The 19500-nt window shown below is 38.5% G+C and overlaps 1 protein-coding gene across 6 annotated transcripts; it reads right to left on the bottom strand.

The window, feature by feature from the left end:
• Positions 1-14: 14 nt before the first annotated feature.
• qtgal (queuosine-tRNA galactosyltransferase) lies at positions 15-18627 on the bottom strand. 6 transcript variants are annotated; one of them, XR_015095808.1, is made up of 15 exons: positions 18232-18295; positions 17553-17663; positions 17036-17168; positions 16017-16133; positions 15653-15752; positions 14915-14979; positions 14198-14263; positions 12424-12519; positions 8747-8842; positions 8409-8533; positions 7687-7822; positions 6812-6880; positions 6674-6748; positions 5776-5921; positions 15-166 (listed from the first exon to the last, which is right to left on the bottom strand). XR_015095808.1 is itself a non-coding variant. In XM_086082937.1 (14 exons), exons 3-14 carry the CDS (start codon positions 17123-17125, stop codon positions 5841-5843), a joined length of 1116 nt encoding a protein of 371 aa, XP_085939063.1. In that variant the 5' UTR covers positions 17126-17168; positions 17553-17663; positions 18525-18627; the 3' UTR covers positions 1957-5840. The 6 variants fall into 6 exon arrangements, 4 of the variants coding, with proteins under 4 accessions (XP_085939063.1, XP_085939062.1, XP_085939060.1 ...); XR_015095809.1 differs by lacking the exon at positions 15-166 and adding an exon at positions 1955-4036; XM_086082937.1 differs by lacking the exons at positions 15-166; positions 18232-18295 and adding an exon at positions 18525-18627 and having other exon boundaries at positions 1957-5921.
• Positions 18628-19500: the final 873 nt, after the last annotated feature.

Raw genomic sequence — 19500 nt, 5'->3', positions numbered from 1 at the left:
AGTGTCATCCTGCCACCACAGCAGAGGAAGCCACTGATGTGTGCATTGACCTCATTTGCTCCTTCACTGTAGTATCGCAAGTATTCGATTCACTCCCATCTTCCACCTGGCCCCTCTCAAGAAGTCCCATGAGGGGGAAACGCTTCGTCTATCCACGCACTGCTTCCTGATGGTGACACACAAACACACACGCACACACATTCCTCAGTCTCTGATTTCAACCTTCATGGCTCTAACTTCCTCCATGCTTACACACGGCACACTCCGCTTAGAATTTTTTTTTTTTTAATAATCCCCTGAGGGGGCATCTGAGCTGGAGTGTTCCACATGCATGTTGAGTACCCAGCTCAAGGGCACCTTGATTGTAATTGGAGAATTTTTTTTTTGTATGACTAGCAATAACACTGCTAACCCAGCTAAGCACAAGACTTTGTTTAGTCCAAATAAGGAGATTCAGTGCGTACTTTGTCAAGAGATATATTTGCCTCATAATATCAGCCCATGCTACAAAAGAGCAAAACCATTTCCAAGTTGCATTTATTATTATTAAGTAGCAAAACGCACCTGTTTTTATCCATGTCAGGGGGCAGCCATTTTGCCATATCGAGTGAAAATGACATCACAGTTAGGGGAGACCGGGGCGAGTTGTACCACTTTTTATACTGTTATATATTTCTTGGAATCAATGCATCATAATATAAACAAAATGTATACCAGATGAAAGAACAAAGTCTTAGGTATATTTTTTGTATTCATGTCATTTTCATACCTTATAAACCATCAAATAGAGGGAGTGAACATGTGACATGTTGCCCCACCAATGGGTAAATTGTCACACTATATGGGGTAAGATGTCACGCTGCATTTAACTAATAAAACAAGGACCAAATTGTCCTTATTTTCCTGTTTTTTGTTTGTTTGTTTTTACAGCCAGAGAAATTGTTTATCATTTGATCTTGAACATTTACCATAGTACTTGAGTAAACATTAACATAAAATTATTAAGAAAGAAATTAAAGTCCCAAAGAACTGCTGGCATGTATGTCATAGCTCTCAGCCTCAAATCCCTGTTTAGCTTCTCTTAAACTGGAAATTTGAGAGTAAAATGAATTAAAAATAAATAAATAAATAAACCATTTTGGTTAATGGATGGATGGTACATCATGAAACTTAAACCAGTTCCAACAACTGGAAGATTAATTTTTAAACAATGAAACAAAACCTGGCAAACTAATTTCCTCACTCTTCAGACTCATCATCTGAAGAACAATTCTGGCTTACGTAAACAGAGTTGCCAGAGGTGCATTTTTTATTGACCCATTTTTTGCATATGTGACAACAAACCCCAAAATGACTGAGAGCAACTATCATGTCATTTTCAGTCTACAGCAAGTGACAAAATGGTCGCTCCATGAGATGGATAAAAATGGGTGGATTTAGTTGCTTAATTCATATTACACAAAATCAATAGTAACCGGAATGACATGTTTAGACTAGTGAAGGCACATAGAACATATTGTAAAGAATATATTTGGGTTGACTTCCCCTTTAAGGGAGAAGGGCATCATTTCATACCAAAATGGTTAGAATAAAAACAAACGTTGCAGATGTATTGAAAACAGTTTGGGCATTTCTTTCATGTATCCCTATTTTTCCCACTTATAATGTCGCCTACTTTGAGTTCTGTTCAGTAATGTGTCACAGACAAGTTTTCTAAGTAATCAAAATGTACTTTAATTGTCGTCTTTACCTTGTGACTTTGTCACTTGGATAATCAACATATTATCACTACTAAGCTAATTATTAATGATCAAGCTGCGGATGTGCAACACAAATAATCATATTGTAACGAACTAAGTGTGTAGTATGTGTTCTGGGTTTGCCATGTCTGCTTAGCACTATTATGTCTGACTGTTGGTGAACGCCACACAGGTCTCCCGGAAAAGAAGGGACGAGAGGAAACGTGCGCTTTAGTTGCGTTTTGTTTTCTCATATACATTTGTATTAAACAATTTCATCAGAATACACAAACAAATTGTGAACACTACACGCGCGTTATTAATACAGAAAAAAATAAACAAACAACAACAAAAGCCAGGGGGTATATTTTAATAAAAACATTTTAAAAAAGAGCATAAAGCCAAAGTTCTCATCGCTTTCTTGCTGACAGATGGTTTGGTTGCGTGTGTTGTTTTTTTCTGCTAGCCTCGTGAGTTGTTGTACAGTACTCCGTTTTCCAGCGTCGGCTATGGCCAAAAGTGGCGTTTTGTTGAGAGGAATAAGAGGGTGACGTCACAATCAACATTTGCTGGTGGCGTTCTTACAAAACGTTACAATATCATCTGCGGGGAGTCTAGGCAAGAAATGTAACCAATAGACCACAAAGTTTCTTTTTGTAGTTACTGTCAGCCTAAAATGAAGATTTATGTTGAAACGCCTGCAAGGCAGATGTCACCAGACTGTGTTGCGCTCGTGTGCTTTGGCTTGCATAGCATGAGATAGCACGAGACTAGAAAACAAAGGAATGTGTTAAAAGGCCTTCAGTGTCTGACCTTTAAAGCACTTTTCACCCAAACACACCCGATTCTTATCAGCCGCCCTGCTTGCTGCAGATTTATTTGGCCAGCAGCCTCTGGGGTCTGTGTCATTTATTGTGCGTGTGTGTTATCAGGACTGATGTCTGCAGAGAGATGAAGTGTAAACACAAGTTAAAGCTATGTTTACGCTCTACTTGACTCTTTTTCATAGATTCTCCATTAGGTTTCGTTGTGATCATCTACCAAGTGCTTCATCATGAAGGAGTGTTAGGGGACAGTTTTTATTTAGACAGCGCAAGGTCTTACTCAAACAACAGTCTTTGGTTTGTTACTCTCCTAAAGTGTACAGTGTCAATCGTAGCCAACAGCCCCATGCTGAGACGTAAACAGCGGAGACCCTCTTTCTCCTCCATTGTTGTTATTTATTAGCACGTTTTATTCTGGCCACTTGCTTTTCTTTCCATGATCTTTTTGTGCAAAAAGTCAACATTATGGGACCAAAGTTTAGGATGAGAAAAATACTAACACACTTGTTTGCAATGAGCACCAAATTCCATTATTTTGCTGACTTCAATCAGTTGCTATGAGGTACTGTTTAAACATTTTTGCATTATTTGTGACAGAATGTAAACTTGACTAGACTAGACTTGGATGTTTGGATGGTTAGACATGTAGCACCCTAAATTGTAATAATTCCCATAAAATGTAATAATGCCTGAAAATATAACAAAATGTGCACTTAACTTGATCTAATAAAAAACAATGATATGTGCATTACAGTGGATTTTTAACACTATCCGATTTAAACAGAGGTCAGTGTTGGAGTTGTTTGACAGAGTTAACTTACACTAATTAGTGTTAAACCAACTTTCAACTGCAGAAAGTTAATCAAAGTAAGCTCCGCACACTGGATTAGAACTGCTCTACTGACATACAGTATATGAAATAATAATAATGCAATAAGGATTTACATCATAGGTAATTTTTTTTATCAAAATACGAGTCGTGATTTTTTTAAATATTACATTATTGGTCAAATTATTGCATTATTAGGTTTTATTAAAATTTTCCGCAATATTTAATTTATAATTTTATCAAAGTTGTCAATAACAAAACAAAACGTTTACAAAATAAAGATAATAAATGAATAAATATATAGAGTAGTATTATATTTTTGAGTGAAGTGTAAATTTAATTACCATACATTTTCAGGAAATAATTACATTAAGCCACGTCTCCGATTCTGCTACTCGCTAAGACAAGTGAGCTCAGCCAATCACATGGAGTCCCTACAAACATCTGTAGCCATCCATCATGCAGATGTTGAAAGGCATCATCCTGGATAATAGATGTGAGCTGGCTCAGTGACTAAGAATCAAAGCAGGCAACATTTGCTCCAAACTGTTAGTTGTAAACATCTTCTGATTGTCTTTATTGTGAAGTCCATTGTTTTACTATTTTTGATGAAAACAATACGATGATTATCTTGAGCTGCAGACCTATTAGACAAAAAAGATGATACAGTATGTGTGAAAATATTTGGACAAAGTGACACCTTTGATGAAAATCCATTACGTTCGATGACAGCCTGAACGTCACCAAATTCTGACTGAGGCCTTCAAAATCCCATAATCACTTATTTACCCAACTGTAAATTTCTTACAGAAAAATTGATAGCACTATCAGATCCACACAGTTGTGCTCATTCATTGTACACAATGCTGCAGTGTGCTTCCGGTTGCATAGCGCAGATTTACAGTAAGACAGCAAACACCGAAAGAGATTTGTGGTTCAAGGTCTGTTTGGCTCCAGGCAGAAATGTTTCACGCTCTGTGAGGTAAAATCAACTTTTTGTGAGGGTTGACGTATGAGCTGTGCTCTCTTGGAGAGAATATTGTTTCATCGGAGTCTTGGAGAATGCTAAACAAGCGCAGGCTGTGGCCATGTTTGAAGCAGATGTCTTCGTGTGGTTGCATCAGATTGAGAGGCCGCACCCATACTTAATTCAATGTTCTGATGCACATCTTTTAACATTAAAAAAGTTCAAGTGTACACACCAGACCTTTGATTCTTTCAATACTAAGAATTTACAGCTGTAATCATCATGTCATCTGAGAAGAAAAATGTTTTTACTCCAATAAGTTAAATATGAAGGAATGGCATCGGAGGTCCCCAGTTAATGATCTGTTTCTATCTTCTTGCCATTAAGAACCCCACCATTGATATAAACTACATTACATATATAAAATGCGCAGCAGGTCCAAAAGTCCAAAACACGACCAATTTGTATGAACATTTGCATAAAACTCATCACTGAGCGTTTGTAGGAACATAAACAATGTAAAAAGCTGATTTAACATCACAGTTTTTCATTCTTATCATGATGTGGCACATTTCCGAGACATTTCCACTCTTAGAGCTAACATATGCCTATCATGTCCTAAAGACTTTACGAAGTGGCTGTGTGCCTTAATGTCTCTTAATACACTCACATAAATATTTCAAGACAATTTAGGATTTAAGTAGTTTTTTTTAAATAACAAATTTTAATGTACTTTTTTTAATTTATTTTTTTTAAGATAATTTTAACACACACCTACTAAATAAAACTTATATGATACATATTCATTAGTCTAATAAAGCCTATTTATTTGAAATGCATAATCCTCAGGTTTACTACTACTTTTTATTATTATATTTTTTAAAACGTTTTTTTGGACATCTGCATTCAATTTTATTCCAAAAACATAGAAATGTAAAAAATGTTGGGGGGGGGGGGGGGGGGTAGAATATACATGAGTGTTTTTTTTCCACATAGCAGTATATTTATCGTGTATAGGTAACCTGATTATTATGCAATTCAAACAATATACTTTATGCATTTTAAATAAATACTATCATTATTATTAATTTACAGTAATTGTACTTTATTAATACTAAATACATAAACCTGAGGATTATGCATTTCGAATAAATAGGCTTTATTAGACTAATGAATATGTATCATATAAGGTTTATTTGGTCAGTTTGTATTAAAATTATCTATAAAAAAAAGTACATGGAATTTGTCATGTAATTATTATTATTTTTTAAATATAAATCTTAACTTGAAATATTTATTTGAGTGTATCCACAAAATCAATAGTTTTTTTTCCCAGCAAGGACTTAAACTTGTCTGAACTTTGAATCGAATTAGCCCTAAAGATGGATTGAAAGGTGCGTGTGTGTTGTAAACCACCTCTCGTGATTCAATTTGTCCAACAGTGATGTAACGGCCTCGGTCTTCATCGTTGCTCCGAGCAGTCAGTTGAAATGAAAGAAGTCGATTCCTTCTTTCAGCTGTAATGAGTTGAGGTTTTCCTCTAGAACGCCACCTGTCATGTCCTAAACACATCAGAAACATTGCGGTTATGGGAAAAATATTAAGCGAGCACAAAAGAAAGACAAAGCATGAAAAACGTTTCTACAAAATCTCATTCGACGTATTACAGTATTTGTTCTAATAGTAAAACAATGCTTTTTTCGACATCTATTTCCTTTCTTCAGAGTTCGCATTGGAGTTTTTAAATGCACAAAAATTTACACCCACATTAAAAATCTTTTGACTTCTACAAATCAACTTTTAACTTTGGCTCGCGAGCACAGTTCATTCTATTGTTGCTTTGAGCAACGTCGCATTTGGCTGCTAAACATGGGATCGAGTCCAGGTGTTTTTTCAGAGAAAATTACACCGACTCCATTTCTAATTCCCATAATTGGCCAATTAGCATGGCCTGCTGATGGGGTCAATGAAGATTTGATGTCTGAGTCAGGATGCTAAGGATGCTATTTGTCAATTGAATTTTTTTCTTTGCATCTGTGTGCATTTTACAAGGCACTGCTAACGATTTTTTTAAATGGATTTTTCCAAGAGATGGCTCTAAGATTTTGACAACAATTTTAAATGAGCAGATCTGTTGATGTTTATACAAGCGCCATGTGTTCAAAGATCAGGCCGCTGTCTCTAGCCATTTCCTGCAGGCCTCCTGTGCGCTATGTCCTGTGCCGGGCACACGCCCTCGCTTATTATGTCGTTAACTCAGATTGCAGAGCTGGGGGTCAGAAACAGCAAACACACAAAAACACTTTCAGCATACCAGTTTGACGCAGATGATAAAAGGGGGTGCCGCATCCTTGTAGTGCAGGATTGGGATTTTTGGCTTGGGTCGCTCCTAAACGGAAAAATCAATTGGAGCTCCGGGATGCACAGATAAGAAGTGTTTAGTGAACCTCACCTTGGAGTCTTCATATGTGTAAAAACCCTTATCAATCTTGTTTTTGTCCACATCACAGAAAGCTTTGACCTTAAAAAAAAAAAAGGACATCACAGTCACGAATACAGTAATGGAGTGGTAAATTGTTGGTGTTAAATGTTTCAGAGTTGATTTCAAACCCCAAAGTGTATTTTTAACACCGTCTGATTTAAATGAGGGTCAGTGTTGGAACTATTTGACAATTAGTGTTAAACCAACTCTCCAGAGAGTTAATCAAAGTAAGCTCCGCCCACTTGGTTAGAATCGAATGACTTTTACTGTTACAGTTAAATGTACTTTTTTTTTTCTTCTTTGAAAAAATAATAACGTTTTGTTCATGTTTTATTGTTGAAGCTGCAATTCCTGCAAGCCTCTGACCAATAGTTTTCAGATTGGATTCGGGTTCGAATTGCCCCGTGTCTGCGTATGTTTGAAAACGCAGTTAAATTTTTCGGCCACAGGTGTCAGTAGTGATTCGAAATTCAATTTTCTGCGGTCAGTCGCTTTAAACAATCTGAGATGTGTTCACTGTTACATCAGAGTTTTAGTGTTATAGTAACAGGGCACCGTTATTTGTTAAAAGAGAAAGCTAATAATGGTAATTAAGCTAATATCACTTCTGGGAGTGAAACTAACCCTTACTAGGTGTTAAATATATCTCTACTCCCACAGTGTTATTTTAAGTAACTCTGTCACAGTGTGAAAATGTTAGAAAGTGTTAATTCAACCCTATGTGTGGAGTTAGAAAAATCTGATTTTTTTTTTTTAATTGAGTCTGTGGGAGTAATTTTGACACTCAACTTCTTGCCGTACACAACTCCATCCATCCATCCATCCATCAGTGTGTAACTACATACTTTCTTCTGATTAGTGGCGTCGAGGCAACGGTACAGCTTACGACCCTGTTTCCCGGCATTCCATATAGTGAAGCTCTCCCATTGGCAAAGGACTCTTTCCTGAAGGAATCCGACTCGCAGGTTCCAAATGGTTTCCCTGACAACGGAGGCATGTGGTCAATCTTCATATGTGTCCCTTTAACCCGTCTCATCAACACATATTTCACATAACAGACGCGCAATCACGTTCATAAATTCACACGTCGTCATGTGTTCGACTATCTTCTCAGTACGTCTTTGGCACCATCTCAGGTTTTTAGAAAGCACTTGCCACCTCACAAACATGCTCTATAATTACTTTACGTGTGCAAAGCTGTGGAAGATGATGGTTTCACTTGTCAAAGGAAGTAGCGGATGGGTCAGGGGTGTCAAGGAGTTGGGGTGGGGCGCAAAATAAGCGAGCTTGAAATAGGCTTCTCGAAATAAGATGGATAATAGATGATGACAGAGAGGAGGAGGATTGGTAAAGGTCTGTGCAAGCGAGATCTACTAATCAAGAGACGCACGGGAAGAAAAGTGAAAGAAAGGACGGAGAGAAGTTTGACATTCCACAAGGCATGCTGGCAACTAGATGTATTGCATGTACAGTATGTGTTGAGCTGGGGGAATCTGGGATGCCAGTTGGCAGCTGTGAGTGCTTGAGCAGGAGATGAGTGGAGGAGGGGGTGCGCGGTGAAACTTACTCTTTCACGGAGTGTGTGGTGGCCTTCTCGTGGTAACGGTACGCCAGCAAGCAGTGGTCAACTCTGGCCACGAGTCCTCCTTGGCGAAGACTCTCGTAAAAGAAGATCAAGTCCTCAGGGACTCCCTGGGTGGAAGTGAAGAAGATGATAACTAGTTAATTCCTGCAAGATCGCTTTTTTTTTTCTTTGCGTTTGCAAAGTTTTTATGGAATTTGGATTACTTCTTTGTGTGTGCAAAATCCTGCAATATAAAAACATTTGTTTTCTTAAAACAGCATCTGTCATACTTGTATTTGCTGTGGATAGGCAAGACAATCTGGAGTGAAAAAGTGTCTTACCCTGCCCTCCTCGGTGAACCATCCAACAGTTAAGAACCAGTCTCGTGAGCAGAACCATGTCGGCATGATGACTGTTGGGCCGTGTGAAGTGTATAGCTAAGGTGCAAAAAAACATCTTAGCATAACATCAAACATCAGGACATACGGCTATACCAGGGGTCAGCAACCTTGACTGGGAAAAGAGCCGTTATAGGCCAAATACATAACAAGCAATCCGTCTGGAGCCGCAAAACCATTGAACATTGTGATGAACAAAACAGTATAGACATATGGTAATTTTCCACCTCTCTTCTTACTTTTTTGGACATTTTATGGCAATAAAAAAATAATAATTCTTCTGCCTTTTTGCTGTCAATTTTCAGACATTTTTGTGGAACATTTTTGGTAAATTTGGGGATTTCTTCTTTTGTTTTGTGGACATTCTATGGTTACTTTTTGAATATCTTCTATTTCTGCCACTTTTTTTTGGCAATTTTGTGTACATTATATAGTAGTTTTCCGCTCTTATTGGATCTTTTTGGACGTTTTTAAGTATTTTAAAAAAAACTTTTTCATATACCTTTAGTCTCTTTTTCTGATAACTTACAAATCAAATTTGGACTCTGACATTTTAAAAATCATTTAACGATTCATTAAAAAAAAAAAAATCTAAATCATTAATTCATTTAACGAATATTTTATCTTAAAAAAATCTAATTAATACATTAAAAAAACATATTATTTTCTATAGTTCTTTCTTTTTTCTGGAGATGCACAGGGAGCCAAAGGAGGGGGACTAAATAGCCACATGTGGCTCCAGAGCTGCAGGTTGCAGACCCCTGGGCTATGCAGTACAGTGCAAGAAGCAGTGTTGACATTCAAACGGGTTTGGGCATAAAAGGAAAATTCTGTCCGTTTTTTAGAGATTGAAACAGGCTGGACCACCAATATTTGGGTTTCATGCAGGTGATCTGAGATCACCATGGTAACAACAGAACAGAACTTATTACAAGCTTGTGTATAATCTGCTTTAAAGTGAAATTATAAATATGTTTGTTAATATTATTAGCTGTGGTTGCTCTGAGTCCCGTTTTGCTCCTATGTCATGTGGAGTTCCACAGGGCTCTATTTTGTGGCCCCTGCTGTTTTCATTGTAAAACTTGTCTTAAAACACATCTTTACTCATTTTTGTGTTATTTGTGTTTTACCTGGTCTTTATTGCATGGCAGATTTTTCTCCATGCACTGCAATGGTTGTTTTAAAGATGAGTTAAATGTAACGTCATGGTTCAAGCAGTAAGCATATCATCCACATGAGCGATAACTGAACAGTGAGTGGTCTCAAAAAGTCCCATCAGTAAGTCATGTGTAGAGGTCAATTTTCAGCCTTGCTAAAAGTGTGCTCCCGAGCTACATGCTTCCTTGACAAGGACAAGGAAAACACAGATTAAGGCATTTGTTTTGCCCTCTTCTTCTCTTTGGCTGCATCTCACAAACACACCAAGACCCCGTTATGAGCTGTATATTTATATCTTGACAGACCCCCCACCTCAGTGCTCTCCAAGCCCTCCTTATTCTTCTTTCCAGCTTTCCGTCCTTTGGGTGTCCTGTGACAGTTGCCGCCTTTAGCATGTGGGGGGTGATTTCAGGTTTATCTCGTTTTTGCTCAATTGCCTCACGAAATTTCGCAAGACGTGTCAATGTGTGCACTTAACGTTTATGTGCGCACAATTTCATGGCTCAAATGATCACAGATGAAAAACGAAAACCTCAGAGTCAGCTGGACAAATCTGCCGAATATGAGCATGTGTGCGTGTTTATGTGCATCCACCTACGTACATGTGGCTCCTCTGTTGCAATATTTCAACACGTTGCAGATGTAAGCTCAGGGCAAATGCATGAATCGGACGAATAAGAATGTGGGAAAGCATGAGAAAAGTCTGAGGATGTGACTAGTGAGCAAGGTTGGGAAGGTTATTGATAACCATACCTAATGTCCAGCAGATGAACACTCAAGAGTCCTGCTCTGGATCAAGTTAAGCAAGCACCACCGTGAGTAAATCTCTGGTTTACGTCTAGCTAGGCTCTGCTTCTTGATCTGGCAAGTGGAGGCGAAAACGCAGAATGTGGAGGAAGAGAAGTACAAGGGGGGGGGGGGGGGGGGGTGTTTTTAAAGTTACAGAATGGAGGAATGACCACATTCTCATGAAATGCAATATCATATGAATTTCCTTGAATGCCTGGTAAGGTATCATGCAGACCGGGTGTGTGTTTGAGCAGGAGAGACCTGTTGCCTCGGTGACGGTGTGTTTTGCTCAGACAGAAACAACAGTTCAAATGCTACATTCCACTGCTATATAAATTGAAAAACAGTATACACAATCTTTTTTTTTGGTCAGCTTTTAGGTTCTTACAGTGGAAATCAACCGTAAACATTTCTTGACAATAATGTTATATGTGACCTCACTAGTCTAAACATGAAATTCTGATTAATATTACATTTGTGGAATATGAGTTATCAGGCAAAATCCAGCCGTTTTTATCCATCTCAGGGGGCGGCCATTTTGTAACTTGCTGTCAACTGAAGATGACATCATCGTTGCTCAGGGCTCAGGCAAAGACAAATCACAGCTCACCTATCACAGCGCACCTGTTTTCTGAAACTGAGCTGTGACTGGTTGTTACCTGAGACCTGAGCAACTCTGATGTCATCTTGTGGCAAAATGGCCGTCCCCTAAAATTGACAAAAACGGCTGAAATTTGTTTCATTACTCATATTCAACAAATGTAATATTAATCAGAATGTCATGTCAGACTAGTGAGGTCACATATAACTGTCAAGAATTTGGGATTGACTTCCCTTATAAGGGGATTTTTTTCATACTACTACTGACACAGCCTATACTTACTGTTAATGTCTCTAATTGTATTTACAGAGTCAGATAGTTGCTAACATCTTTCTTTTACGTAACATGCAACCATCTGCAACCTCATGGTGGTGTGGAACTGAAGCCAATGTCAGTTGACCTTGAGCAACTTGATTGCCAGTCAATCACTGGACACATACGGAGGCAAACAACCATTCACTCCGAAGCTCATTGAAAAGTGGTCACGAAAGTCAAGTCAGTGAACCACTACACTAGCAATGACCCATATTGTCCTGGAAAGACCATTTGTTTTTGGATGATGTCCAACCTTAGGAAGCTGTTTCCCCCATGAAATGCCTCACTTCTAATCAGTGAGGGGATTGGTTGTCTCCTACACTTTTGTTCTATAATTGGCTCACTGCGTGTGCTCCTCACTCGTCAAGCGAAATACACACCATCTGGATTCAACTTTAGTATTTTGGCCGTGTGGATGTGAACGTCACGTACTATTGCAGCACTATAAGCGTACCCAGATGTCCCCTGCAGATGGAAGACAATATGTCTGCTCAGTAAACTCACAGTGCAGTTTTGTTTGCAAAACTAACAATTCCACTACCAACATTTTCCACTATTGACAGATGGCAGCGTGAGCCGCTTCCTCCCATGGGACTGAGTGACAAAAAGGTCATCGCCGTTCCTGGAGCTTGCGTCCAGTCCACATTTCCGTGGAAAACGGTAAGCGCCAGGTATGTATCCTGTTTTAGACTGACCTACCACGTGACCTCTTTGAAAGGCCCAACCAAACAGAGTGTAGCGAGCTCAGAGTGTTTACTTGTGTGAGGAGTTGATCTTGAGTGATTGTGTTGATCCAGCGGGTGTAGCGTTCCGTGGATCCCTCTGGAAGCCTCTGGACTCGACAGCCTATCAACTATAATGAAAACACACATTTATGAGAAGGTCAACATGGTTTCTTCTCTGACCTTTGAAAACTTTTCAAGCAAATACTGAAACAGAATTGCTTTCATTGGTACACTGAACACAAGCACGTGCTCCAGAGGTTGGTGTAGTGCCATGTGATTGAAAAAGGACAATACATAATCTAAAACGGGGATTAGCAATCTTTACTGTCAAAGGAGCCATTTTAGGTCAAATAGATAATAAAAATCTGTCTGGAGCCGCAAAACTTTGAACATCATGATGAACGAAACAGTGTGTTAGTGTTAGTCTAATGTACTGAGGGCCCAAGAGCTAATTGGAGCTGCACCATAACAGAAAATATGCAGCATCCAATACTTTTGAGATTCATTTTCTTCTACCTTTCCTCTTTTCTTGTGTGTGCAATTTTTCAAACTTGGTTTTTCACACATTTTTAGACTTTTCTGACTTCCTGTAAAATGTCTGACATTTTTTGTAATTTTATGAATATATTATGATCATTTATTGCCTCTTTTCTTCATTTTTTGGACATTTTATGACTCGTTTTTAAAACATTTTCTCATGCCTTTTTTGCCATAAATTGTCTGACGTTTATGGCAATTTTGTACTCATTTTATGGTAATTTGGGGGATTTCTTCTTTTATTTTTGGACATTTTATAGTTACTTTTGAAAGTTTTCTTTTATGCCTTTGAAAAAAATTAATTATCTGACTTTTTTTGTGCAATTCCAAAGATATTTTATGGTAATAAAAAAACACCAACATTTTTCTACCCTTTTATTTTTTTTTAATAAATGTTGACTTTTTTGCACTTTTGTGTACATTATATGATTTTTGAACATTTTATCGTCACTTTTTTGATATGTTGAGACATTTTATTTTATTTTTTATTTAATCTACCTTTGGTCTCTCTTTTTCTGACAACTTACACATTTGACCTCAGACTTTTTTTTTGATATTCTTTTTTTTTCTTTATCTAAATAATTAATTAATTTAAAGAATATTTTATTTAAAAATATTTGGCATATTATTTTGGCCAATGTTTGAAGGGCCATAATTGGCCGATTTAAACGGTCAGCTACTTAATCAGTTGGGCCCTGTTCGTTCATAACCAGACCACTTTTTAGTTATAAAGTCCTCAATATTTTTTTTCCATAATGTTAACCCAAACTCTACAGTCAATACCAATCAGATGGGAGAAGCTTGTCAAAATAAAAAGAAAGAAAGCTGTTTTGCATTTTGACACAGATCTGTCAAGTAAAAAAAAAAAAAAGACAGGCGTAACAGAAAGGGACAGGCTGTTTGTGCAGGGCGGCAGGCCTGCTGTCTCTGTGCTGTCTCCCTCACTTCCCTCACACACATGACCCCCAACCCCTGACCTGGAGGGCCAGAGCAAGCGTCAACACCGGATACTCACACTGTTCTGCATGCCAACATCATGGCACACCAACACAGTCGCTCGCATTGTGCTAACATTACTAAGATTTGGATTTGATTCACTTCCAGCACACTGGTCTGCAAAACACATTAATGCAGACAAAAATGGCGCCTTTTGGCTGAGGCGGCGGTGGTGAAGGACAGGCAACAGTAGGTGAAAAGAAAAGGAGAAAAAAAGGTGGGCCGAGGAAAAGGAAAGGAAGTCAATGATTAAACACTTCTAGAAAAACTTACAGTATTTGAGTGGAGGACAGAAGCCTCAAACTGCAGCCGAACTCTTTGGGGCAACATGATGTCATCCTGCAATACACACACTATCAGTTATTCATAATACATGTCAAATGCGAGTCAGCATGCAAACATAACAGAGTGTTATCTCTGTTTGTGACTATGGAGGCTTTTTTTTTTTTTTTTTTTTTTAAAGAGAATGCTTATTATAAATCATATTAAACTTGATTAGCTCAAAAAGAACAAAAACCCAACATGAAGGAACCTGAGCAGACCCCCCCCCCCCCCCTCATCTGGAACTGATTTTCTCTGAATGTATGTAATCATGCACGCGGGAGGAAAGGATCACACTTGTAACAACACCTAGCATGTGCTAAACAAAGTCTAAAAAGAATTCCTTCTACTTCATCTACTTCTGGACTTTGAAAGAGGACTTGAACAACGTCAAGCAGAGACAAGTACAAGAGAGCTAATCGAGCAAGTTGTTTTATGAGAATGCAATCGGACTGTCAGGCACGTTTTTTCGATGGACACGCTCTATAGGAAGGAAGACAATTTAAAAACAGTTTAAAAGCAAAACTAGGAAAGGAGCGATGAGGTCAACTTAATTTGACTCGTGACAGAAGGCTCCAGATGGCCTTTCCATTACAAGTTTCTCAAGTCGGACCTTAGAAGACAACTGACGTTTTAATCGAACTAACATAAGCTTGCACACTCACTTACCGCATCCTGAAAGCACAAATATTTTCCACAGCTCTGCGCTACTGCCTTATTCTTTGCATAGCCCACTGAAAGAAAAATCAACAAAGTTTCTTTAGGTTTCCATTTGGCACTTCCAAATGACATGGTGCGTTGCTACAATGTCAAGGTGGAAGTCATTATTATTCAAGCTGTGCACAAAACTGCGGGGGGCGGGACAGAATTGGATAAATATGAAGACAGAGTTTTGCATCGAAGGCTACCTTCACATTGCAGGTCTTAATGCTCAATTCCGATTTTTTTTGCGAAATCTGATTTTTTTTTGAGTAAGCGTTCACATTACCTATTAATTGCGACCTCAGTCTGTCTTCTGTGTGGACGTAATGCGTCGCCAAAGTGACCCACGCGCAGAAGAAGATACAACGTCACTCAGTCACAACGCTGTGTTTGCGGAAGTAAATACGTATGCTTCAGCATGTCAGGGCCACTGACTTTTATAAGTCCGTCGTTGGGGCTCAAATCTCATATCTACAGAGAAGGTCGCATTGCAAAAATTCGGATACGTATCCGTTCGAGGACCACATATGAAAGTGACCCAGGTCGGATACGAAAAAATCGGAATTGAGCCGTTCAGACTGACATAAAAAAAAGTCAGATACATGTCGCATTTGGGCAAAAAAAATCAGATCTGGGTCGCATTTGCCTGCTGTGTGAACGTAGCCTAAAATGAGGACTGATCACTCATCACAATTCACAACAGACCTCCTCTTGGTTGGTCCGAGTTGTGGCCACTGATTACCACTGAGATGCCCCTTCCCTCCAACCTCTCCCTCCAAGCATCCACCACTTTTCTGGAGTCATCCTAGAGGACAAATAGATTAGATTAGATTAGATTAGATTAGATTAGATTAGATTAGATTAGATTAGATTAGATTAGATTAGATTAGATTAGATTAGATTAGGATAGATAGATAGATAGATAGATAGATAGATAGATAGATAGATAGATAGATAGATAGATAGATAGATAGATAGATAGATAGATAGATAGATAGGACAGACAGACACATTCTATACATATTTCAAGACAAAGCAGATACTGCAAATGTGACTGAATCAAACATACAGTGCTAGCGTCATCAAAAATGGATAGTTCCATAATCCCAGTGAAGTCTTGGTCCAATATTGCTTGCAGACATTCATCTAGCCAACAGGAGGCGTTGTACATGGGCATGATGATACTCTGAGACAAACAAGATATTATCATTAATGCATCAGTAAGTTGCCATATAAACCATTCAAATGTGAAATTATGGTCTACTTATTTTGTCAACATTGTTTGATAGAAAAAAAATAGGTAAAATATTACATTCTTAATTGATGGAATTTGAAAATGAAAACAAATGTCGCCTGAAATGCAAGCGCGTATCCGCGGCAAGTGTCATTAATTTTTTCAGGGGTAAATACTAAGGATGTAACGTTAACTGCAATATCGTGATATCGCGATACTAAATTGCCACAATATCGTGTTACAAAGACAGGTTGTATTCCATTTGTGCAGTTCTTGCACCCTGTGGTGGTGAGTTTATTAGTACAGTTTATTTTTAATTAGGAATGTTTTGGCCACTGCGGCGGTAATCACTACCATAAATCAGTCATACCGGCAAATATTTTTCAAGATGTCTGTCAAAAAAAACATTACTTTTCGCCCGCTTCAGCTCTACACAAACATTGTGGACTACATTGACCATGATACCTTGCACCACTGAGACATTAGGAGCACATAACAATGACATGTGAGTTTATATACAGTATTGTGACCATTACTGCCAACCTCCCCATAATATATTGATATTTATTTGTATCGAGACGTTTGGATGTCGTTACATCAATAGTATACATTGGCACGGGTGCTAACGGATGTTTCGACGACAAGTTAAGCGCATTTTGGAGCGTTCACCAATGACATGCACACTCAATGATGTCGCAATGTGTGCCTGCACTAAAAATGGGGCCCCACCCGGACGATGGTGCCCCCCTCAGAGATGGTGCCCTACGCACTATGCGTACTTTGCGTGTAGAATTAAATGATAACAGCATGAGTTTAGAAGGAGCAACCGTCACATAGAGCGTGTTCTCACTCACCACGTCCACTGCACTCTGGCGCTCCTCCTGCTGTTCAGGTTCTGCCTCTGCTCCATTTTGTACAGTGCGAAGTCGCTTTGGCGGCTCCATGTTCACTACAAACACCTCGTCTGGACATCCATGCTTTCTATGGCTGTGCGACAAAATTTCATATCTCGTTATTTTTACCAAATATCTTGATAATATTACTTTGGATTCAGTGAAAACTAAGCCTTTTTTTTTCTTTAAAGAAAAAGCAAAATATCAATTTAAAAGGATGCGTTAAGTGCATTTTTTTTTTAAAGTTAGAACTTACTGAAAGTCATCAACTTGAACAAAATTGGCAATAAAAAACAAAAAAACTCACATGGTACTGCAAGTGCAACTGTGCTTTCGTGATAAATAACAATTTTATGCTTCAACATAAGTTGTGTTTGTGTGTGCGCGCGTCAATTGCATTACTGTGTGTGCTGTTCTACAATTTGTATGTGCATGTGTTGTGTGGCTTGACGTATTAAAATAAAAGTTTGCCACTCACTTGCTAACATTGGGCTTGGCACCGTGTGGACTCAGGTCTCCCAGCGATGTAAACTGCGCCAGCCTGGATGGAGTTTTGGTGGCTCCCCCTACAATACGTTGATTTGTAGGACTGTGCGATATGGGGGAAACAATCATATCTAAATAAATTATATGATAATGTTTATAGGTTCAGTGAAAATTAAGCATTAAAAAAAAAAAAGGAAAACATGAAATATCAATCAAAAAAGATGTGTAAAGTGCATTTTTCTAATTAAAGAATGGCAATAAAAAAAAACTAAACTAATTCTACTGCAACGTGCGTGTGTGGGTGTGTTAACCGCGTCACGGTGGGTGTTGTTCTAATTGTTGTGTGGCTTGACTGACTACAATAAAAGTTTGCCACTCACTTGCAAACATTGGGTTTGGGACCGCGATGACTCAGCCATGTGAACTGTGTCAACCTGGATCGAGTTTTGGTGGCTCCCTATACAATAAAGACGCACGTTGCGACAGAAACGACCGAAAGTGCGGATATATACTACTACATCACTGAAAAGCTAGCCTCGCTCCCATTCACTTGAATGGACCGGAGAGCGCACAGCAATCGCGCACATCTTTACCACGAGCTTCGCTATAAGCTACCCACTCGTATATAGTAAAGTACTAATACAATACAGCATTTGTGTACCCGTATGTACCGTATCCTACGCTTGGACGCTGTCACACGTCTGTCCCTCGCTCTTCCGGAAGTGGATGCCATGCTGTGGTTGTCAAGCAGCGGGCGCTTGTGTGTGCGCTTTTGCAGAGGAACCACGATGTTTTTCAAATTAAACTTTTGATCTCAGGAATGTACTAAAGCGACTGACAAAAACAGCAATATCTTTAATATTCATATCTCGAATACCATACAATTATTGCTTAATTCGACGAGTAAACAGACAATTACGGGCTACTGCGAATAGATGAGAAGCGTCATTACTATGTCACTCACCGAACCACTAACGTGTGTTTATTTAGAATTGTGGCAGTCTTCTGGGCATTTTTAAAAGAGGGGCTCGAGCACTGGAAGCCAACTGTGCTATGATTTCCGCAAACAATCAATCTCATTCTCTGATTGGCTAATCGTAGACAAATAACGACACCGGATTCGCGATTACCATTGTCGATCATAGCGTGTCCGTGCAGTGACGTCGCAGTGCCCGCCCAATTTTATGTGCATGGATTACAAAAATGGTGAAAAAATATTTATGGAGCACTTTTCACAAGGAAGACTCACAAAGTTTTCAAATAGTTGTAGAATACAGTCTTACATATCGTTAGCCCATAAGTGCGAAAGTTCGTTTTAATTTGTCTCTACCAAATCAATAAATATGAATGTGCTTAGTAAAGATTCTGTTTTTATTTTATTCTCCCAAAACGTTTGAATATAAGGCAGCTATGCTCATAGCATTTTAAAGTTAGTTTGAAAACAAAACAAAAAAACAACTCAAACAAATCAAGGCAAAAATACATAAATACATAAATAAACGTAAAAAGTCTTAATGGAATGCCAGCCTAAAAAAATGTGTTTTTAGCTGCTTTATTTTTTATTTTTATGTCCACTGAATAGGCAGCACTTAGCTCAAAAGGAAGTGCATGTGGGAAAAGGACTGCAAGGCTCAATCTCCTTTAGCCATTTGGCAAAAGACAGGCAGCAGACTGCAGACACCTGGCCATAAAGGGCTCTGTAAATGGCCAAAAATTGGCTTTTGTGGACTGATTTAGTCTTTTATATTTGGGTGTATTATATAATAATGTGAGAGGTATATCCATTATTTAATTGGTGATTTGCTTACAGCTTCAGCATTAAATGAAACATTCATCCATCCATTTTTATTTATTTATCTGACTTAAGGTAAGAGGCAGCCAGGTACACCCAGGACTGGTTGCCAGTCAGTGCCAGGGCACACATAGACAAACCATCATCC

This window comes from Leptonotus elevatus, chromosome 8 (genome assembly GCF_054856555.1).
Source record: "Leptonotus elevatus isolate MCC_2025b chromosome 8, RoL_Lele_1.0, whole genome shotgun sequence".
NCBI classification, from domain to species: Eukaryota; Metazoa; Chordata; class Actinopteri; order Syngnathiformes; family Syngnathidae; genus Leptonotus; species Leptonotus elevatus.
Note: the sequence above shows the minus strand (reverse complement) of the source record. Positions and strands in the feature narration are given on the sequence as shown.

Coding starts and splice junctions, on each gene's coding strand:
- qtgal (XM_086082934.1), bottom strand. CDS start 18,293: ATGGCATCCACTTCCGGAAGAGCGAGGGACAGACGTGTGACAGCGTCC. Junction 16,134..17,035: donor GCCAGAGTGCAGTGGACGTG/GTGAGTGAGAAC, acceptor TGTTTGTCTCAG/AGTATCATCATGCCCATGTA. Junction 8,843..12,423: donor AAGATCAACTCCTCACACAA/GTAAACACTCTG, acceptor TTTGCACCTTAG/CTATACACTTCACACGGCCC.